The sequence below is a fragment of the Amblyraja radiata genome, chromosome 23, assembly GCF_010909765.2.
Source record: "Amblyraja radiata isolate CabotCenter1 chromosome 23, sAmbRad1.1.pri, whole genome shotgun sequence".
NCBI classification, from domain to species: Eukaryota; Metazoa; Chordata; class Chondrichthyes; order Rajiformes; family Rajidae; genus Amblyraja; species Amblyraja radiata.
In genome coordinates, this window is record NC_045978.1 from 7,633,727 (window position 1) to 7,657,456 (window position 23,730).

At 37.7% G+C, this 23,730-nt stretch overlaps 1 protein-coding gene across 6 annotated transcripts in view; it reads left to right on the forward strand.

The window, feature by feature from the left end:
- The window catches only part of gmeb2 (glucocorticoid modulatory element binding protein 2), a 31,518-nt gene extending 8,672 nt beyond the window's left edge, over positions 1 to 22,846 (forward strand). For 2 of the 6 annotated variants that reach the window (XM_033041504.1, XM_033041505.1), the window contains exons 2-11: positions 1,755 to 1,846; positions 3,385 to 3,468; positions 5,949 to 6,079; positions 6,688 to 6,791; positions 8,131 to 8,288; positions 10,979 to 11,050; positions 14,003 to 14,140; positions 17,058 to 17,180; positions 17,576 to 17,701; positions 21,612 to 22,846. In XM_033041504.1, the coding sequence (XP_032897395.1) occupies positions 5,978 to 6,079; positions 6,688 to 6,791; positions 8,131 to 8,288; positions 10,979 to 11,050; positions 14,003 to 14,140; positions 17,058 to 17,180; positions 17,576 to 17,701; positions 21,612 to 22,258 (1,470 nt within the window). In that variant the 5' untranslated portion in view covers positions 1,755 to 1,846; positions 3,385 to 3,468; positions 5,949 to 5,977 and the 3' untranslated portion in view covers positions 22,259 to 22,846. The remainder of the gene's footprint in view (positions 1 to 1,754; positions 1,847 to 3,384; positions 3,469 to 5,948; positions 6,080 to 6,687; positions 6,792 to 8,130; positions 8,289 to 10,978; positions 11,051 to 14,002; positions 14,141 to 17,057; positions 17,181 to 17,575; positions 17,702 to 21,611) is intronic. The other 4 variants (XM_033041501.1, XM_033041502.1, XM_033041503.1 and 1 more) reach the window with 2 other exon arrangements.
- Positions 22,847 to 23,730: the final 884 nt, after the last annotated feature.

Sequence of the window (23,730 nt, forward strand, 5' to 3'; positions counted from 1 at the left end):
TTGCCCTGGCACCTTTTAATCTGATATAAAACGTGCCCAAATTATATTACCATTAGAGAAACAAACACATCTGCGGTGAGATTTTCAATCACATGGGTCTAATTGATTGAATTGATTGAAAGATACAGTATGGAAACAGGCCCTTCAGCCCACAGATTCCACGGGGACTGTTGATCATCCCATGGGAATTTTACAGGCTCTGGGAGGGATTTACAGAGGCCAATAACCTACAAACCCGCATGTCTTTGCGATGTGGTAGGAAAATAGAGCATCTGGAGGAAGCCTATGCAGTTAAAGGGAGAATGCAAATTCCACACAGGCAACATCCAAGGTCAGGATTGAACCCAGGCATCTAGCACTATGAGGCAGCAGCTCTACCAGCTGTACGACCTAATAAACAAAAGTTATTCTTTACTCACAGAAGAATGAGCTTTAACTGAAAGTCCTCTGAAACTGCCAGCGCTAAAACTATATTCTCTGTCCTTCGGGAGATTTGAGACAAAACAGTATTTTATGGAACAAAACAATACTTTTAACACCTATTTCAAAAATAATAATTCAAATGCTTTGTTTTACATTTTTCTGCATAGTTTTGTCAATTAATGGAATGGAAACATATTGATAATCTAAATTGTGTTAAACCAAAATGCCATTTAAGAGCATAGCCTTTTGAGAATAACAATGAGAATATTAAAGAATGTGAAAAAATGACTAGGGTTTATGTAATTAAGACAATTTCTGATTTTAAAAAAAACCAATTACATATATTTATGTTTTAAGATATTTCTCACTTGCAATGAGTGCACATCTTAGATTGTGGTAAATGAAAGCTGGGAAAGGATGTCAATTATTAATTAGTTTGTCAGTTTTGCAATTATGTTTTGGGTGGGTGAGTGTCAATTTTATACTCCTGGGCAACAAAAGCGATAGAGTTCTCGACCCGAAATGTCACCCATTCCTTCTCTCCAGAGATGCTGCCTGTCCTGAGTTACTCCAGCTTGTTGTGTCTAAAGCGGTAGAGTTACTACCTTACTGCACCAGTGACCTGGGTTCGATCCTGACGTCAGGTGCTGTCTGTATGGAGTTTGTACGTTCTCCCTGTGACCTCATGGGGTTTATCCGGGTGCTCCAGTTTCCGCCCACACTTCAAAGACGTACAGGTTTATAGGTTATTTGGCTTCTGTCAAAATCATCCCTGGTGTATGTGTAGGATAGTGTTAGTGTACATGGATCGCTGATCTGTGTGGACTTGGTGGCCTGAAGGGCCTGTTTCCGTGCTATATCCCTAAACCAAGCTAAACACAAAAAAAAGTGATTTTTCTGGAAACGTTGTCAATTTTGTTATCCTCCATCTCAGTGCAACGTTTGTGGATTAGGTTTGATTTGAGGGCCGTTCAGAATGAAGTCCTCCTTTACATCAGAAAACAGATTTTTCTCCAACAAGTTGGATTGAAGTCAAGCTGTAGACATGATGGCAGGAGAGCATCAAGCCTTTCTGTAATGCAATTTTACTGGTTTAAAAGCACAATGCCAACTAATGGAATTGTTTTTTTTTAAATGGCAATCAATTAAATGCTTAGGAAATATACATTGTGAATGTATTTGAGAGAAATATCTGACATTGAATTTCTAGGTAGATGAAGTACAGTTTACTGTTTTTCTATGCATGCACTTTATAACACAATACAAAGGTTCAAGTGGCTACATTAGTCTCGTATATGTGAAAAAATCCTATTTTGTTTCTGTCTATTCAGTGGTGGATTAAGTGAAGATAGTATGGACTCTGTTAACACTCCTGGAACCTATTCATCTTCCTCCACACTTATTCAGAAAGGTGATATTATCGGTAAGTGCATTGACCATATACAAATCGTAAGTTATTGTTGTGATGTTAATCCTGTGATGTTGTCTATATTTGTCATCAGAGATTATCCTCTGAAGTTAATTTAAAGTGATAGTAACCATGTTTCTATGAAAATGGGAGGACACTTCAAAACATTGAACATAAATTTAATATTTGAGAAGACCTTTTTTTTACCTGTTACCTGTGAGTTTTGTCTTATTGAATGGATAATGCTTTGAATCATATTTTTTGCATTGTGTACAGAAAACAATATTTTTTATTTTTTTTTCGTTGAAATTATTCTTTACAATCTTGTTTTGAATTGAATGTGGATTGTGGTAAAGCTGACGATGGGATGATGACATACAATGGAGGGAAGCGGACATTTGTGAAACTAGATAATTACACGTTTAATATAGTTAATTTTGTCAGATGCTGCTACTGCATCAGATTTAAAGAGCAACGATGCCCACATTTAGATTATGTACTATATTTGTAATTAAAACATCTTCAAATTATTAGATGAACCTCGTTCTGGAAGGTTACGCAAGCCTTGGTTTTAGGTGGCATTGTTTCCCACCTTGGCAAACATCTGTTGTGAGATTCAAGTACAAATAGAATTCATTCTCAAACTTGCGCATTTTATTTACTTTTGTACTTTCTTGTAAAAGAAACCTCCTAAACCAACTAGAGAGTTGTTTCTAACTATCAGTGCTATTGTATTTCTGCAAAACATTCTTTTCTCCAAATAATTAAATCACGGCATATTGTCAAGGCATTTTTTCAACCAGCTATATCTCACTGTGAGGTAAACTGCAATAGATACTGCCATTTGCTGGTAGTGTCTTTCTATTTTGATGCCTAAAAAAATTATTGTGGTGTAAATTTGTGATCCAATATTTTGCAGTTTCATTGACTGAAATAAATGGTCTTTTTTCTTTTAAAAACTGCTTCCGTTGCCACAGGAAAAGATTAGAGCCAGGGCAAGAAGATATACAGAACCTTTTATTTCTAATAAATAAATACTATTTATAAAAGATGGTTTCTGTAGAAAGAAGAGATAATGGGATAACACAAAGCAACCACAAGTGTGGCAATTGCACGTTTTATGTTAAGACTGTTACTCTTCTATATGGATATCATCCAATTTTACCCACTCATAAAAACCTACGTGGGTTAAGAGCTGTTCCATAAATTTAAATTGGATGCGTTGTTCTGAAATTGTTTAATTGCTAATGAGTATTGAAAATAAGAGCTTCTCCAATCTTTGAAAGGCACCCATTTTCTGTTTAAATGGCAATTGACAAAGAATTGTTTGTATCACTAACTAATGATCTGATTTACATATTTTTGTGCACATACCATGTTCTTTGAGTTAACGTATTCACTATTGAATAGAATTGTGTAATTAAAAGGCCACGTATGGTTTTATAGCTTATTAAGACCATACTAAGAGATATTTAAGATCTTATTTGTGAAAGTCTATTAAGCAGCTTTTTCTCCCAGTATAATCCCTAAGGTGTGATATCTCTTTTTTTCAGTAATCGGTTTAAGAGCAGTACCCAGAGATATCACTAGCTACCAATCCCTACGAGAGAAAGTAATTCTTTGAAAATTGGCGCATAGTAAGTCTGGTCTGCCTTTACACAATACGTAACTATCTTGCAAACTTCATAAAGATGGGACAAATCAAATTGCCAAAAATAGTTTGGACAACACAATATGTCTTGGAACCAACAGTGTACTTTACACATTTTATGCAATGATACAAAATAAATTAATGATTTTCAGGTTTTCCAGGGAGGAATCTTCACTATATAATTGAATTGTGGGAAACTTGAGTCATAAATTTAAATGAAACGTGTTATATAGTTGGGGAGAAAAAATAACCAAATACGTTTGTGAAATCATTTGACAATGTATAATGAGAGAAAATGGCAAACATTTAAAATAGCATGAAATATTTCTTAACAAGACAATATTTAATTGATAAACTAAATCAAGATAGGAAAAAATGAAGCACCCATGACTAATTAAAGGTGTGGATAGTATTATATTAAAAGGTCTTTATAATGTTTCTGAGAATTTTTAATTAGCTTCAGGATTGGCAGAATTTGTTTTACGAATCAGCAAAGGATCACTGAAATTTGATAAAAGTTGGAGGAAATAGACTACAAGCAAAATACAGCAAGAAATGTTTTTAAAAGATTGTAAGAGGGCAAAAAACAGCAAGAAATGTTTTTAAAAGATTGTAAGAGGTTTTTGCAAGCATATAAAAGTAAAAGTACAAATGAGACTTTTAGAGGTGGAGCGGGGGGGAATTTAACATGAAATTAGCTAGTTTGTACAAAAGCCACAATGATTACTACGGATGAGGGGAATAGATAGGGTGACCATGCAAAGTCTTCTATCCAGTAAGGGAATCAAAAAGTAGAGGACTTCAGTTTAAAATGTGAGGGTAAACATTTAACAGGAATGAATCTAGTGGCAACTTTTTAACACAAAGGGTGGTGAGTGAGATTGAACTCACTTTTGTTTGGTTAAATTTTTTTGAGTTAATTTAGTTTTAACATTTTACTTTAAGCGACTGCTTTTAAATATCTCTGGGGGGAGGAAATCAGGATCCACTACCTGTGAGGCCCAAATGCCATGTACAGCCAGCTCCATTTCATGGGATGACAGCGGCAGCTAGTTCTTGTTTGATTGAAACCACTGAGCTGCAAATGGTAAGTGTGGCTGTAGGAATATCGTTGGCCAACACGATCCAGCACAGGATTATGGTTGCAAGTCACTTAGAAAATATATAATATGTTCCAACAGGTTTTTCTGAAAAGGAAGTTACATTTGAGAATTGATGGAAATAGGATATTGGATATTTAAAGAACCTTGATAAGCTGCCCAACAAAAGCTTCCTAACACAAAGGGTGGTGGTTTACACAGATGGGTGAAGAGTGTATGGAATGAGCTGCCAAGGAGGTAGTTGAGGCAGGTATTATGAACACCATTTAAAAGTAATTTGGACAGGCTCACATATAAGGAAACGTTTAGAAGGATATGAACCAAACACGGGGAGGTGAGACCAGTGTAGATGGGGCATCTTGGTCGAAAGGATCTGTTTCCATGCTGTATGACTCTTTGCTTAGATGAAAAGCCTATAAATGCAAAATAAGAACATGAAGTTTGGACATTATATTGGTAGGTTAAAGGAAGGAAAAAGAGCAATAGTAGGTGGGACATTTTCAGGTAGGTAGGCCCATAATCACAGGGTTACGATCGCAGACTATGTCAATGACAATGGTGAAGAAATAATGTGTGGTATAATTTGTAGAAAAAGTAATGTGCAAAGAGGATGGATATTCACTTTTGCAGGAAGAATTCAAAAGCAAAGAATCTTACATTTAGCTAGCTTTTGTCAAATCATTAGCTGGTTTAGTTTATCGCAGCTTCCGGGTAAGGTTGCCATTCCCAATCCACCCATCTATCCACTCGGCATTCCCAAGTGATTTAATGGCTGAATGTCAAGCTCATTGCTTTATGCCTAATTGCACGTTTTCTTACCACAGACCCTAGTGACCTTCAAAATAAAGTCTGCCATGAGGGATTGCTGTGATTTGTAACCTTATATGAATTCTTCCCACATTCATGCAAATTTTCAGTAAAATATGCCACAGGAACATCATAGACCTAAAATTAGTCCCAAATAAATATCTAGTATATTTCTAATTCCGAAAAAAAGAAAATTCAGTTTTATTGACTTCAGATTAGGAGTTCTGTGCCTTTGTACTACATTATGTGCTTAGTGCACCCAAACCAGGGTGTATTTCTGCTTCAGAAATCTAAAGTTCTTTTGCTTACCAAATACCAGATTACCATGTATTTTCATACGTCTGATTTCAACGCAGAATGCAATGCAAACATCAATGTTGATTGGTATTTTATGTTAGAGATATGGCCCAATCTTTATGAACTCTGGTCAATATATTGACCAATAAAGCAGAAGTGAGAACTGAATCAAAGTCCTAACCTGAAGTAACGTACTCTCCACTGAAATAACCTTTGTAATAGATTAATAAGTTACAAATATTCATTTACTTTAAATTTGTAGAGGTGAAGATTTCAGATGAGGGAGATCATATGGAGCCAGAAATCGTTTATCCAATAACATGTGGAGAAAGTAAAGCTAACCTTATCTGGAGGAAGTTTGTTTGTCCTGGTATCAACATCAAATGTGTGCAGGTGGGTAATCTGAGTTTAGTGGTTTTGTGTGTAAAAACATGGCTCTTTCTGCAGTATATGCATGTAAAGAAAAAAAAATATTTTTAAACTGAAACTAAGAAAACTGGCTGTGACGCACGGAATGAATGCTAATATTACAATATCCTCCCTATTTCTCATTATGTTTGTGAGTAATAATTCAGTGAAGAAACATCAGCATACCATTTTGCATAGGTTCTCACTCTACGTTGAGCAGGTTATCAATAATTCATATGTTTCTTGCTTTTGAATGTTCTTTTGAATTTCTTTTTAATACAATTAATGCACCTGCATTAGTTGGTAGGAATTAGTAGCTGCAAGTAAGAATGTCATTGTCCTATCTGGGACATATGACAATAAAACGCTCTTCACTCTTGGTCAGACATAATGCAAATGGAACAGGTTTTATATACTAGTAAGCAAAACTGAATTACGGCTTTTGGTGGCCCCATTGCATTTATGAAGTTTTAAAATGTTACAGCATAAAAGGAGGGTCTTTGATGCTTGTACATAAATGCATCTTTTGCTAGAGTCATCCAATATCCGGCTTTCAATGTCTATTAAATTGCAGTTTTGTTTTCTCTTTCTAGTTTGACAATCAACTTATAAGCCCAAAAGAATTTGTGAATCTAGCTGGAAAATCAACATTAAAAGACTGGAAGAGAGCAATTCGTTTGAATGGTGTGATGTTGAGGTATGAATGAAATTGTTACTATTTTTTGAATTGGATTATTTTTCTAATTTAAAAAATATAAATAAGAAAAGACAAATTTTAATGATCAGTGTAAGTGCTTTCTGGAGATAAATGAAGTGATTAAGGCCAAAGTTAAGGAGAGATGGTGACATTAACTCCCATTCAGGTCAATTGCACTCAAGCAGATTGATGCACCATGACATTTTTTTTACTCCAGCTGGGCGAAGTAATGCTTTATACGCAAGCTTAGTGAGTATCTCCCCACTCAGGCAGGAAATATTTGGCACATGTTTGTCATGGGAAATGAACACTAAAGTTTGAAAACAGTCATCGCAAGATAACATTCCTTTAAATTTTGCCAATAATTGGTGCATTGCAAATACAGGGGAACTGATGTCCATTATTGCCGATTGTCTGCTATAGCCGAGTACGGTATTATCATTGTATGTAGTTGAAACAAAGAACTGCAGATGATATTTAATTCACAAAATGACACAGTGTTCAAGTAACAGGCAGCATCACTGGAGAACATGAATAGATGATTTTGGGACCCTTCTTCAGACTGATTCAGTGTGCCGAGTTACTCCAGCACTTTGTGTCGTTTCACCTTAAAACTGGATGCCGATGTGCGAGACCTTCTTCACCTGTTCACGGGGCTGTTGTTGCAGCTCACGTTGTAGCTCCTGGCCATCAGCTCTTTCTTTAGGCAGCTGCCCATGACTAGCCGTGCTCGGTCACACTAGGGCTCCCTATGTTGTCACCATTCTGAAGTTAACTAATAGTTCCTTGATCTTGTTGCCTTTGAATGAGAGGTTGTGGTTACGGCACCACTGTTCTTTCTCTATCTCTCTCATACACGTCCACTCATCACCATCCATGATTGGCCAAGAACAGTGGTGTCGTCGGTGAATTTATAGATAGCATTGGAGTTGTGCTCAGCCACACAGTCATGGGTGTAAAGACAATAGAGCAGGGGGCTAAGTATACACCTTGAGGTACCTATAAATATCAGACCTGCGATCACCTGGTACACTTGCATGATCCTACACACTAGGGACACTTTACAATTTTACTGAAGCCAATTAACCTACAAACCTGTATGTCTGGGATGTGGGAGGAAACCCAGAGAAAACCCGCGGTCACAGGGAGAATGTACAAACTTCACACAGACAGCAACTATAGTCAGGATCGTACCCAGGTCTTTTGTGCTGTAAGACAACAACTCGACCACTGCACCACTGTGTTGTCCTGGGGTACAGTGAAATGAAATGCAATTTTTGTTTGTCGTAGTTAATACATGTGCAATGTGTTAACATGATTTATTTTTAATTCATTAAAGAAAAATCATGGATTCAGGAGAAATGGATTTCTTCCAACACAGTAAAGTGTGTTCCAACACTTGTCGGAGTACAAAAATTGACCTTTCCAGTGCCAGGTCATCTTTGAGCAGCCAGCAATCAACAGAGTACATCCCTGTGACTCCTGCTATAGCTGATAGTAAGTTTGTTTGTTTGTTCATATGCTGTATTCATATCCATGTTTCTGCTCCAAGTTGATTAAGAGTTGAAGTGTTGCTCCAGGACTGAAGATTTTACAATGCTAACTTTAGATGAAATGCATAGAGCAAAACTCCTCATGGCAGTTGGATTAGTTACAAAAGACAGACTGATAATATTTACAGAAGAAGAAGGAGTATTCTTGGTCAGCATTATTTGCTCAGCTGACACCAGTAACGCTAATTGAATGGGTCATACATCTCATTCCTGTCTGTGGAATCTTTCTACGATTGTATGATATATTTACCTACAAAAAGCAGTGGGCGGAAACGGGAGTGATTTATTGGGTGTAATAATAAATAAATCCAGATTCTTTGTTTCCATGCAATATCTAGTCATGGATTTTTTACTTTTCATGGGATTGAACGTGAAGATACTCAATTGGATAACACTTATCATTACTACAAGTATTATTTTTGGTTCATTATGGCTAACCATTCTCAGGAATTAATGTAGACAATTAGCTGCAGGAATGTGCATGAAAAGCAAAGTAAAAGCATTGTTAACCAACATATGAATCAGACATACTCGTAATGTGGAGAATCAACTAAATGATCTAATCAAATTAATATGTGTACTTTCTTTTTGGATGGCATAGCTGGTCAGGTTGAGTTTACTGTCATATACACCAGTAGTGCTTCTTAGTTTCAGCAGCATCACAGGCACACACAGACTCAGAAAACACATGAAAATATAAATTATAAATACATTTTGAAAAGAAAAGCCTTTAGTGCAGAAGTAAGCATTAGAAAACAAGATGACACAAAAGTAGGTGGTATCATCGACAGTAAAGATGGTTATCAAAAGAATACAGAGGGATCTTGATCAGCTGGGCAACTGGGCTGAGGAATGGCTACTGGTGTTTAATGCAGATAAGTGCGCGATGTTGCATTTTGGGAATTCAAAACTAGGCTGGATTTTCACAGTCGTAGATTTCTGGTGTGTTGTGGAGCTGAGAGATCAAGGATTACAGGTATGTTTCCCCCTGAAAGTGGTGTCACAAGGAGATAAGATTGTAAATAAGGCTTTTTGTACATTGGCCTTCATCAGTCAGGGATGTTATGTTACAGTTGCACAAGATGTTGGTGAGGCATAGGACAAGTCTTCGGAGGATTTAACACCCAGCAATTTGAAGTCTCTAACTTTGACCACCGCCGACCCACCGATGAAAACTAGCTCTGACTTCACTATTCTGCAGTTAACAAATACTTCCTTATCTTGTTGACTGTGAATGAGAGGTTGTGGTTACGGTACCACTGTTATGTCTCTATCTCTCTCCTGCATGTCCATTCATCACCATCCATGAACAGCCAAGAACGGTGGTGTCATCGATGAATTTATACATAGCATTAGAGTTGTGTTCTGCAACACGGTCATGGGTGCAAAGAAAGCAGAGCAGGGGGCTAAGCATGCACCTTGAGGTACCTGTAAATATTTCAATTCAATGTCAGACTAAAGAACTTTGGTGCAAAAGAATTGGAGTAAATGCCAATAGATGACATGAAACTATCAGCAAAAATTTAATTTGAGCATCTTTCTTCTTAAGAGGCTACAAACTGAAAGGCACAAGTTGCAACAGGCTGGATCTCACTGGATCTGGCCTGTATCTTGTACTCGGTCCCCTTCATTGCCCCCACAGTCAAACTTAAACTTTGCTTCGGGGTGACTCCTGACTTGCTTATGAAGTCTCGCTCAATTGCCTCCTTGGTCCTTCGATACAGTGAAATAGCCTTGACCAGTGATGCGTTTCAAGCAGGAGAGATCAAGAGCATGCCATCTAACTACCCTGGTGGCATTCTGATGATTCATGGGGCTTTTCTGATTTTTGTTAATCTTAGAGACATTATAAAATGTATTCCCACTGTTTCTAATGAAGCAAAATTAACTTGCGAATTAATGAATGTAAAACATTTGAATTATAGAAAGTAATGAATGTATTTTTATTAAGTAAAGTTTGAAAGAACGTAATTAATGAAGGTTGCTTGTTTCAATGGGGCCCTGCTGGATGCACCACTCATGACAGGCATAAAGCTGAGGAACCAGATACAGTAGTGAGTCCAGAGATGAGTGAGAACTTGATGTGTTGTCCCCTGTGCGTTCTGTATTTCTGCGCTGCACAGCACACACTGAATCACAGAATATACTGACATGTATTGCAATTATCCATAGTTCTTTACAAAACTAGTCAGCACAATCTGACCCTTTATTTTAATTTCACAGATTGAATGCTACAAACTCCAATTGATTTACGAGCTGTCTTGGTTGCATTGGGGACTTTGGGCTTTGTTTTGTTTTGCACAATATTTTGTTTTGTTAATTTATTCAACTTTTATTTTGTTTGTGTATTATGTTATCTATTGAATTTGCATAAAATGGCTACATGTAATTTACTATTAAACAGCAATTTAAAAAGAAAATGAAGATGGCATTGCCTCAGTTGCAAGAATATTAAAAACCTCCCACATTGAGAAGGACGAACCCCAAGAGAAGGACGTTAAGAACGTCTGAAACTGAAATGTGTCTCATTGAGGTGCAGGGGAATTCTGTTCAATGATTCGGTGACTAATGCATTATTCTTTTGCGGAGCAATCGTTCATTACCTAACTCTTGACTCATTACTGACTTTTTCAGTGAATGGCTCACCGGCAGCATCTGGATTTGAGAGTTGTGAAGACAGTTGTGAATGGATTTCTGCAATCTCAGGTACTTACTCATGACATATGCATGAGAGTTATTGGTCTGAATATCACCAGCATTTATACCAGGATACTGGTTAGAAATTTTAGATCGTATCGACTATGCACAGACATGACCTGTTTATAACATTTATCAACCTGTATGTTTAAAGAGGATTGATAAAAGTTTGTGATATTAGAACATTTATGATCTTGTCTTCCTACAATGCTCTTTGTACAGTTAATTAGAATTATGGTGGCATGATGGCTTAGTGGTAGAGCTGCTGCCTTACAGAGCCAGAGACTGGGTTCAATCCTGACTTCAGGTGCTGCCTGTACAAAATTTGTGATCTGTGGGTTTTCTCCGGGATCTCCGGTTTCCTTCCACACTCCAAACACTTATAGGTTTGTGGACTAGTTGGCTTGGTAAAATTGTAAATTGTTCCTAGTGTGTATAGGATAGTGTTAGTGCGAGGGGATCGTTGATCGGTGCGGGCCGAAGGGCCTGTTTCCGCGCTGTATCTCAAGAATATAGTTAGTATATAGAATATTTTTATTTTTCAGTGTTTCTTTGCTCTTCAAATTACAAACTCTTCAAGTTAACTAATTACCTACATATTTTGGGCCACTGTGTACACTGACTCCCACTTCACAGGCCCCTCTTTGCTGCCAGTCACTCAGTTATATCACCACCACCACCATTAGTCTAATGACTAGAGCCAGGATTTTGCCATAAATGCCATGTGCCTTTTCATGCCTTTTTTGATGATTTCACCTTTTCACGATCGAGTGGTTAAATCAACCTTTTTTTGCCGTTTTGCTAAAAGGTCGTGCTATTTTCTCCAATTGGACCGTGTCGTTTTCTATGTTACACGTTATTATTAATGTTATTATTAATGTGTTAACATAGAATTACTTACAAGAAAATTTCCACCACCGGGGTAAAACTGGGGGCGCCACCGTCGGTCGTTCATTCGTTCGTGCTGCTGCCCCCTGGTTCAGCCTTCTCCAAGATCTATTTAAGAAAGAACTTCAGATGCTGGAAAAATCGACGGTAGACAAAAAATGCTGGAGAAACCCAGCGGGTGAGGTAGCATCTATGGAGAGAAGGAATAGGTGACGTTTCGGGTCGAGACCCTTCTTCAGACTGATGTGGGGGGGCGGGGGGACGGGAAAAAGAAAGGAAGAGGCGGAGACAGTAGGACTAGAAGGAGAGCTGGGAAAGGTGAGGGGGAGGAGGAAGAAGACAAGGGCTATCTAAAATTAGAGGTCAATGTTGATACCACTGGGGTGTAGACTACCCAAGCGAAATACCCAAGCTTGTCTCCTCACTACATTTACTGCTGGCTCCAGTCGCAAATCTGAGTTTTCGAGTGATCTGTGCAAGGCATTCATTGATGTTGGAATTCCACTGTGGAAATTGGAAAACAAATCTCTCAAAGGTTTTTTAGAGAAATACACAAGAGTCATCATTACAGAAAAATGTATGTTGACAGCAACTTCAACATTGTTGTGCAGAAAATTAGAGATGAAGTTGCATACAACAAAATATGGATCTCAGTAGACGAGACAACTGATGCTGTGGGGAGATATGTTGCCAATGTGGTCATCGGTACACTGGAGGCAGGTCAACCATCAAAGGAGTATTTGTTGACATCGGAAGTATTGGAGAAGTCATACAGCTCAACTATTGCTCTGTTGTTTACATCTTCACTTGCTGTACTTTGGCCAGAAGGTATAAAACACAAGAATATTCTTCTGTTTGTGACTGATGCAGCACCGTACATGAAAAAAGCTGCTCGTGCATTTAAAGTTTTATTCCCCAAAATGTTGCATTTGACATGCTCAGCTCAAGGACTTCATAGAATTGTCAAGCACATACATAGCTTTTTTCCAAATGTCGATCGCCTAGTTTCCAATGTCAAGGAAATCTTCCTCAAAGCACTGTCCTTGACATTGGAAACTCTCTGGGTTCAAATGATAACAAATAAATTGTATTGTATTGTATTGTATTTTGAAAAGATAAAATAAATCATCAACTGTTTTGAAGAAGAAGAATCTGCTGCAGTCAGGATTGTCAGTGAAGTTATGCAGAAAATGTCCCTCCACTGCGATCTTGTGTTTATCACTTCCAATTTTGCAAATATCCCACAAACTATCATTTCCCTTGAGAAACATGGCAAAACATTAGTGAATGACTTGCAGGTTTTCAACAAAGTAACTGACGATATCTGTAAAATTCCTGTAAAATTCAAAAACAAAGATTTTGAAGAAATACAAAACATAGCTAAAGTTCTTAAAGATAGTTGTAATGCACAAGATATCTGCATGAATATAGTCGGTAGCTTGTTTAGGGTATGCACCAGTGACCTCAGCTGAGGTAGAAAGAAGTTTTTCACAACTGAAGCATATTCTGTCTGACAGACAATATAGTTTAACATCAAATAATTTGAAAAAAATGCTAGTAATTATGTGCAACCAGGCAAGTTTGGTCATTTAATGTAGAATACCTTTACATTATCATTTTTAACCATATTTTGGTGATGGAAATACATGCCATTTTACGTGCCTTTTTTGTAATTTTATTATGCCCTTTTGCCTGCCTGTTTCAGAGTTTTTAGCAACTAAACATCCTGGCATACATTGTCTTCCTGACTTATCCTGAAACATCCTGACTTATATTGTCTCTTCTTCATGAATGATCCACCTGCCTCCATTGTCAAAATGTGCACAGTCTCTTCCAAATTAAACTTGGGGCTGAGTGCCATCAAACAAAACTAATTGACATTTGTCCCATTTTTGATCATCGTTGCAGGCAATTGTATTAGTGGGGGAGTAATCACAAGCAACAGATAGGACCGAAATGAATGATTAACCTCAACATTCTGCGTTTTCTGTATTTGATTGTGATGGACATGGTTCGGTTCCCTAAATTTATTTATTCCTGTTATTATTAAATTTACTTTCTGCCATACCAAAGATGACACGTTCACATTTTGGCGTGGCTTGAAAGAAGCAGGTTTGCTTGAAGATGTTATGCAGGAGTTTCAGCAAGAGATGCAAGGTACTCTGAAAGGCCTTCAACAAAGACTGCATCAGCCTCCTCTTCAAGTTGGAGGTGAGTCTGCATGTTTTCAACATAGCTTTTATAATTTTTATATATAATTTGTGTATAGTTTGCTTTTGAGAAATATTTGCGGCGACCATACTGAGGCCACGACGAGTTACCAGACTGCGGGAACTCCTCGCGACCATGAAGGAGTCACACCAGAGACCACCAGCGAACATGTGGCGATCATGAGGCGAGCGCAGAGTCTTCTGCACTCGCCTAAAAAGTCACCTAAGTGGGACAGGCCCTTTAGTGTTCCCCAGTGGCATTGAAAGCACTGGTTGTTTTGTTGTATGGCCCTTCAGAATTAGTCAGACATTCTAAAGAGTTTATATTAGTTAATTGAGGTACTTGTGGAGATCTGATGTTTCTGTTTCTTATTGAATTAGATCTATAAATACGAAGTTTTTAGATATAGAATTTAAACAGAAAAACAGTTTAGAAGATGTATCATGAGCTGATTAAGGTTAAATAAGTGTCTGGAACAAATATGTGAAATTTAATATAGACAAGTTCTGACACTAGGGAACATTGGCAAAGAATGAGTGCATGCTACAATAATACAATGGAATTGGCAGAGTACACCCAAGTTTGAAACGAGTATGTAGTGGAATGGACATCAATCACATTTGTTAAGAGTATAAGAGAACCCAAGGGGGTACAGGATTGTTATTGTAAGTTATACATTGAGCCATGTAAAGAAATATTAGGGCTGGATTTGAAGAGGGCATCTGTAAGCAGAAAGGAGAGGTGGAAAGAGATATTAATAAATGTTCAAATCGATCTAGAAATAGTCCAAAAAATCTTGCGAATTTGGCTTCAGTGAATTTAATCAAGGGAGTTAGAATGACATTGTGAATGAATGCCTGTTTCACTGGCATTATAAGTAGGAATTCTTTCCTGAGGGCTATTTGTTACACCCTGCACAACCAACACTCATTTTGATGTTACTGGTGCAGAACTAAAGGAAGAATTTTACACTTAGTTCTTTAGCAATTTAGCTAATTAGCAAGGAGAGATTGATGTACGCTGATATGTTGCTGATACTGAGAACCATGCCACCTTTATAAGAATAAACCTTCCATGATGATTTTAACAAGATATGGAATTAATTTTGTGTAATGTACATCATCTGATATTTATTTTATTCCCCTTTAAAATAAATCAACATTGAATGTAGTTAAAATCCCCTAATAATAGTAAATGTTCAACATTTATTTTTTATACTTAAAAATGCATTGAGAAAGTGTCTTGCACATTAGAGGCCACATTCTCATACAGGTGCAAATTAGTCTTAAATAAAAAATTGATAATTCAATTATTAAATAAGAACATAAGAACTAAGAACCAGAGGAGACCATTTGGCTCACGAAGGTGGCTCTGTCATTCATCTGGGCTGATTTTCTACCTTAGTACTTTTCTTTTACATTTATCCCCATATCCTTTGATTCCCGTATTACCCAGAAATCTATTGAATTCTGCATTGAATGAATTTGGTGACTGGACCAATTTTGAATCCAATACACCAAATCTCCATGGATTCCATTTGCCTTAACCTTCTGTATCAACCTACTATGTGGACCTTGTCGAAAGCTTTACTAAAGTGCATGTATACAACATCGACTACGCAACCCTCATCAATCATCTTTATCATCTTCTCAAAAAAACTTAAGTTTGCAAGACATGACAAACCCCTATGATTGTCCAGATACAAATAGATCGTATCCATAAGAACTATCTCCAGTCATTTCTCTACCATTAATATAAGACTCGCTAGTTTAGAAATTCATGGTTTGACTCTATTGCCCTTCTTAAATTGACGAACAACACTGTCCATTCTCCAGTCCTCTGGGACTTTGCCTTTGGCTAAACAGGATACAAAGATCTCTGTCAAGACCCCAACCATCTCCTCTCTCGCCTCTCTCAACAACCTTGGGTATATCCCATCAGGCCCTGGGGAACAAGACGCCTTAATGTTCTTCAGGAGCCCCAACACCTCCTTAGTATCATTATGTCCAAGAATATCAGCAAACTTATCATTGATCTCACAATCATCAATGGCCTTGGTATAGAACTATCCATAAGCCAATTATTTTTATTCCATGTCAGAAATATTTGTTTTCTATAGCTATCCCTATCATACACTTCATATAATACTTTTATTTCATGGAATATTTACCCTACCCATGGTTAAACTGATGGAATATATTCTGTATCCAGTTGTTAATGATACCAAATGCATTATTATTACTATGTTGAAAAATTATTTTATGCATTTTCTCAGGTAATTTTTTATGTTGGATTTCTGCAAGGCAGGTCTTCTGTAGCCCAGAGAGTCCATGTGGTTGAATCTGAAAATAGGGTCCTAAATCTAAATCTAAAGGTATGAAGAGTGAACAGCCTAAGATAAATTGAAGTGCTTGATTGGTAGGTGTAACAGCGGATAAACAATGATTAACGTAGAAGAAACAAATGCAGAAACGGCAACTTTCCTGCCTCGTGGAAAATTATATAAAGATGAATAACAAAAGTTAAGGGTAGTCCAAAGAGGAATCATGTCATGTTTGACTGAATAGCAACTTAATGACTGGGAGTGGTTTTGATTTCAGCAATGAAGGACTACATTATTTTGAGAAAGAATGGAGTATAAACTTGCAGGATCTTCACTGATTTATGTTGTCCTGCTGTTATTTCCATGTTTACCAATAATTCATTCAATAGAGGCTGTAAATATAAGTGGACTTTATAAAAAAGAAAACTAATGATTTCCACAATTTTCCAATTAAATTTATATATACCAAGCAAATTGTAATGTTTGTAGATTGCCATATTTGTTTCACTTGCTATTGAGAAGCATTTTTATTGTCTCAAATGTATATTTTGTGGACTATATTTACTAACTAGTGTATTGTTAATTATTTTTCAGATGCAATCATACTTAATAATATTGTGCAAAGTTTTGGTCTGTTGGACCTTGTTAAAAAAGTGTTGGCGAGCCATAAAAGTCAAATGGATCGTTCCCGAGAGCAGTATACGCGTGATTTAGCAGGTCAGTTTAATTCTATTGGAGACACGAGGAACTACAGATGCTGGAATCTTGCATATAACACAAAGTGCTGGAGTAACTCGGTGGCTCAGGTCGCATCTGTGGAGGAAATGGCCAGGTGATGCTTCGAGTCGAGACCCTTCTTTGGAGTCAATTCACTCAGTCCAATTTTCAGTCTAAAGAAAGATCCTGACCCAAAATGTTGCCTATTCGTCCCCTCCACAAATGCTGCCTGACCCGCTGAGTTAATCCAGCACTGTTTTAATAAGTTTAATTCTACTTCAATATTGTCCCTATTACATGTTATTGATAGACAAAGAAATACAACAAAGATGAAATCTTCTCTTGTGCCAATCACTGCAATTTTTGAGGTGCTTTTATTATTACTCCCCTTTCAGCAATGTCTGCCTTCCACTCTGCCGTTCACATCATCATCCACTTAATACTGCATTGGGGCATTAGTCTTTCAATGGAGTGGCACGGACAATTGAGTGTATATAGTTTACACATCTATATATACCACGGTATGCACTTTTTTCTGCAATATTTCTACCCCAACATATTTCACCTTTAGAGTGTTGTGAGTGAATTTTTTTGTGGCCTAGATTTTGCTGATTCTTGTTTGGTGCCCACATTTACCACTGAAGTAACCAATTGTTATGTGCTTACCTTGTGTGTGTTTGCCAACACGAACTTGCTGAGTGAAGCCCTATTGTCTCTGATTGAAATGGGTCGAGTGCCTGGCTTGATATATCTGGTCATGTGGGCTGGCTGGAGCAAGCCATGCACATGTAATTGCTGAGGAGACCGTAGACACAAGGGAAAGTTGTGTCCTGAACATTCATGTCCGTCAGAACTGTCAGGTTTTATAGTGCATGATATTTTAAAATCCCTGATAATCAGAAGCATTCAAAAACAGCCAAAAAACACAAATTTGCTTATAAAATGAACACTTAACATTTAAAATTTCATTGAAATAATTAAGAACATTACCACAAAGACTAATTATTAAAACAATATTATTTACTTTGGAGATACAAGGAATAGCAAGTGCCGGTTTACAAAAAAAAGAGTAACTCAGGCAGCATCTCTGGAGAACATGGATAGGTGACATTCCGGGTTGGGCCCCTTCTTCAGACTGATGATTATGAAGGGGAAGGAGGGGTGTGCAAGTGGGGTGGGGGGGGGGGGGGAGAAAGCTGGAAGAGAGGGGCAGGACAAAGTCTGGCGAGCAACAGGTGGATATAGGTGAGGGGGGTTTTGATAGGCAGATGGCTGGACAAAGACTAGAGATGAAAAGACAAAAGGTATGAGATAAGGATAGAAGACGTGCGAATTGTGAAGCCAGAGGAAGAAATATAAATGGAAGAGAAGGGGGAGGGAAGAAATGGGTGTGTGTCTATATAAACAACAAAAAGTGTTTTTTTTAGGTTAATTACCTAAAATTGCAGAATTCAATGTTCATACCGTTAGTTTGCAAGCTACCCAAATGGAATTTGAGGTGCTGTTCCACCAGTTTGCCTGTGGCTTCACTCTGGCAATGAAGGAGGCCCAGGACAGACAGGTCCGTATGGGAAGAGGAGTTAAAATGGTTAGCAACTGGAAGTTCAGGTACCGGGCAGACCAAGCATAAGTGTTTGACGAAACGGTCACAGAGTCGAAGCTTGGTCGAGCTGATGTAAAGGAGGTCACACCGGGAACACTGGATACAGTAGATGAGGATAGCGGAGGTGCACTTGAACTTCTGTCTCACCTGGAAGAACTCCTGGGGTCCCTGGATGCTGGTGAGGGAGGAGAGATCGGGACAGGTGTAACAACCCCTGCGGTTGCTGGGGAAAGTACCTGAGGAGGGGTTGGTTTGGGTGGTAAGGGAAGTACGAACCAGTTGCAGGTGGAGATGCTTCTGCTGTAGGCAGAAAAGGGTGGGTATGGGAAGATGTGACTGGTGGTGCAATTGCCTTGAAGGTGGTGGAAATGTCGGAGAATTATGTGTTGGATGAGGAGAGAACATCCTCATTGGGAAATGCTTGCTCGTACTTACATGAATAAATACAAGCAATTTTCCGCAGAACCTTTAGAAAAACAATGGCGCGGTGGTAGATTTGCTGACTTACAGCGCCAGAGACCCGGGTTCGATCCTGCCTAAGAGGTGCTGTCTGCCTGGATTTTGTACCTTCTCCTCTTAACCTCATGGGTTTTCCTTGTGTGCTCCAATTTCCTCCCACACTCCAAAGAGCTACAGGTTTGTAGGTTAATTGGGTTCGGTAAAGATTGTAAATTGTCCCTAGCATTGTACGGGGATTGCTGGTCGGCAAGGACTCTGTGGGCCGAAGGGTCTGTTTCTGCACTGTACCTCTAAACTAAATTAAACTAAAAACCTTGACCTCCCTGGGATGACCATTGTACCTCAGTACCAGGGTTTGTTTATTATTTTAGCAGTGGGCACATTGATGTGGGGGCAGATTGCCAGAATTGTTGCTCATGATCTCTACATGTCTGGGATTCTCTAGGCCAAATACTGAAGATCTGTCTCATTAGCCCTCTGCACCCTTGAATTCAGCGGCTAAATCCAGTTGGCAGCTGGCGTGAAATGATCTGAAACACTTGCAGAGTTTGGAGCAGAGCTTTGATAGCTATGAACGTTATGAGGCATTTTAGTAATCTTTTTTAATTTCAAACATTCAGAGAAGTAAAACTAAATGTTTTTAAAAAAATGATCACATTAAAATTTATTTTTTAATGGGAAAATAATCCTCCTGTTTGTAGAAACAGGAAACTGCAGATGCTAGTTTTCAAACAAAGACGCAAAGTGCTGGAGTAACTCAATGGGTCTTTAAAGGCGGTACATCTAAGATTAAGCAAGATATTCATGTTTTTTCCTCTTCTCATTTTACTTAAATTACTGTGACCATGCCTGTCATGACATTGCAGTCATGTATTGTGAAAGGTCATCCTGCTAATAATTGACAGTGTGACTTTCAATAAAAACAGCTACTTCATATCTGTACACACAGTTACATAAATACATAAATAAAGATTTTCATAGCTCAGCCCAGCAAATGCACATTAAACTACATTATTTACTAATAGTTTCAGCAGAACTAAATTTGAAGTGCTTCTCTCTAATAACAATATGTTTTGTTCATTAATTGTAAATACCAAACATAGCTTTAAAACAGAATTATATCCGGGGAAAAATACTTCAGCGATGAAGCCTAGATTGTGTTTTATTGCAGTTTCCCCATACTCAGAGAGTAATCACATCCCTTCTATTAGATCTCATATTATAACAACTCTTTCTCCTGTTGCAGAGATGTAAAAGTCTGAATTATTACATCTTAATGTTCTCTGTAACCTTCAGTAAGGCCCTAAAAATCCTGTTCATTTTAGTTGTTCAAAAGTACATATTTTTCACACGTTTCCTTTGACTCCACTGACGTCCCTTATCCAATATTCTTGACCTCACATATTTATCTTAAATGAAACTCTTGTATCTTCTTCTTCGAAGCTGCTTCATTATAGTTTTGGTTTTGTTATCTCTGTGCGGTGCTTCAAATTTATTCCATAGTACCTTCCTCAATAACCTCCACTGGCAGCCCGTTCCATACACCCACCACCCCTTGTGTAAAAAAGTGAGTCCTCGGGTTCCTATTAAATCTTTCCCTCTCACCTTAAACATATGTCCTCTGTCGATTCCCCTACTCTGAACAAAAGACTTATGCATTTACCTGATCTATTCCTCATTATTTTGTACACCTATACAATCACCCATTGTCCCCCTCCTCTCCAAGGAATAATGTCCTAGCCTGCTCAACCTCTCCCTATAGTTCAGGCCCTCGAGTCCTGGCCACATCCTCGTAAATCTTCTTTGCACTCTTTCCAGCTTGGCAACATCTTTCCTATAACTGAACACAATACTCTAAATGAGGCCTCCCCAATGTCTCATACATCTGTAATATGACCTCCCAACTTCTATACTCAGGTGGGCTCATTCGGTGCAATATCACTTTCTCATGTCTAACATTGCTATTCCAACTCCTCCCTGTTAGAAAAGAGAAAGAAGATGAGGGATATGATGGAGAGGGTTAATTCTATGAAGTCATTTGGAATGAACCAGTTGGGCTAAATAGCCTGTTCTGGGATGTATATTCTATGCAATTCTAATCACCTATTGTACTCCGCACTGTTTAGGTTTATAAGTCATGTTAACGGTGGTACAGTGAACATGCTGTCCAATCAAATGAGATATATATATATATATATATATGTGAATACAATCAAGCCAAACTCAATTACAATAGACAGTGCGAAGAGAAAGATACAGGGTGCAGAATATAGTTCTCAGAGATTAAGATTAACATACATTTATTTTTGTCCAAAATGAAAAAAAGCTTTAAATATCGCTGAATGCACTTTGTCTTGCATTTGTTTTAGCTTTGGAACAACAATGTGATGAGCATCGTAAACGGGCCAAAGAACTGAAGTACAAATCCCAGCACCTGAATAATGTCCTCATGACCTTAACGCCAATTGTAGCAGCTCCTCCTTCGAAACGGCCTCGCCTTACAAGGGCAACATCAGGACCAGCAACTATGGCAGCCCACTTGGTTACATCACCATCAGGCCAGATTACACTGGCTTCTGGAGTGCCTATATCTCAGCTTGCAAACATAGGAAAACTGGCAACGTTATCCACTATTCCAATCTCAGGAATTGGAAAACTCCAACCCCACACAGCATTTAGTGCCACATCTTCACCGTTGATTGGAGGGTACAGTCTTCTGGCATCAAGTCCTGGAATACACAACGCAGTTGAAATCCATCCTGATGCGTCTAATTTGGCAGTGCTAAGTACGGCTGCTATTCAGGATGGGAACACAGTGTTGAAAGTTGTCAGTCCAATCCAGCTGTTCACTACAGTTCCTGGTCTCAATGCTACACTTCATAATGCCAACCAAATGACATCTGTTGGAAGCACATATTTGGCTGTGCCTTCAGGCACCATTGAAACCACATCAGGAGAAGGACATGCCACTATACAGGTAACATCAATAAGTGAAGAACATGAACAGAAACCGTAGTTTTGGAATAATGCCTCATGGTATTAGAATATTTGTGTTTAAATGACTTGTTACTGAATGTGACTTTTGAGAACAGTACAGAATGGTTTCTGTTATGCTGTGTCTAAATCTACATCACCTAGTGGTAATAATTGGTAACAAATGAAAGCAGCAAAATCATGGAACAGATGCAACTTTCTCTACTCATTTTTGAGACTTTGTCTTAAGTACAGAAATAAAGACTTTTATCGGATATGCTTGATAGGGTTGTTTATAATGCATTTTACGGAGCTTTGCACTGTATTTTGTGTGCTTTAATATCTGATAACATTCAAACTATTGTCATGTTGTTGCTTTAAAAAACATTGACTATTATGGAGGGTTTTTTTCTTTTCAATAGGTGCTCTCACTGTTTTCTAACAATTATTTTATTGTTGTGCTGTTCGGATAATCACATGTCTAATCAGGAGAATTTGTAAATACCTGGCTGTTTTAATTTGTTTACAGCCTAATATTGTGCATTCATTGTATTTAAAATAAGGCAAGTACATGACTGCAAAGATTTATGATTTTGTCATAATAAAAACCCACCAAGGGAAATACAACAAATTGGGTAAACTATATACTTTTTTATTGTTTACGTATAGTGTTTCAAATAATCATTTAGTTTCCATTTATGTGGCAGCTCCATTCTATTTGAATGAATAGCCAAAACAAAACAAAATTAATAAGTGTTTTCTATATAGAAATGTTTTAACTGTCATGTTGGAATTTGACACTATACATTTTTTTGTTTTGCACAGCTGAATACTTAATAATATTAAGGGATTGGAATAGAAGTCACAAAACAGAGACAAAATGGAAGCAAATATTGTCAGCAGCTTCCCTTTCCATGTTCAGATCTGTGAACTTTATACAAATTTTCAATAGAGTGGTCCTTCATTATAATTTATAAATGCCATAATTTGAGAAATACTTGCAATCTCTGAGCAGTACCTTATCATAATGCACACCATTTTTTCATCACTTGTTTATAAATTCCTACGCCATTCTTTATACAAAAAGAGCAATGCGTTTCATCATTAATATTTGAGGTAAAATTGTTGAGCTAAATTCTTTAGCTGAAGGAAAACTGTACAAGCTCAGTTTTACAGAATAGTAAATAAAGATGTCCATTTATTCATATAATCGATTTTTAATTATTCTCTTGCTCTTCAAGAAGTTCTCTAATTCATTCACCTACTGCAGTTAATAGAGCAGAATCTGTCCCACTTCTAACCCTACTGGGGAGGTAAATGGGAACAGCTTTGCGATCACTGGCAGTTGGGACTTTACACTTCCTTTCTGGGAAATTGTTGGCTTGCCCTTATCATTCTTTCACATTGCAGTGGTTGATATTATCACCAGAAAACAGTGGGAAATTGTTGACACAGGCCCACTTGCATTTCAGCGTATTAATTCACAGGTATACTGAGAATGAGCAAAAAGACGAT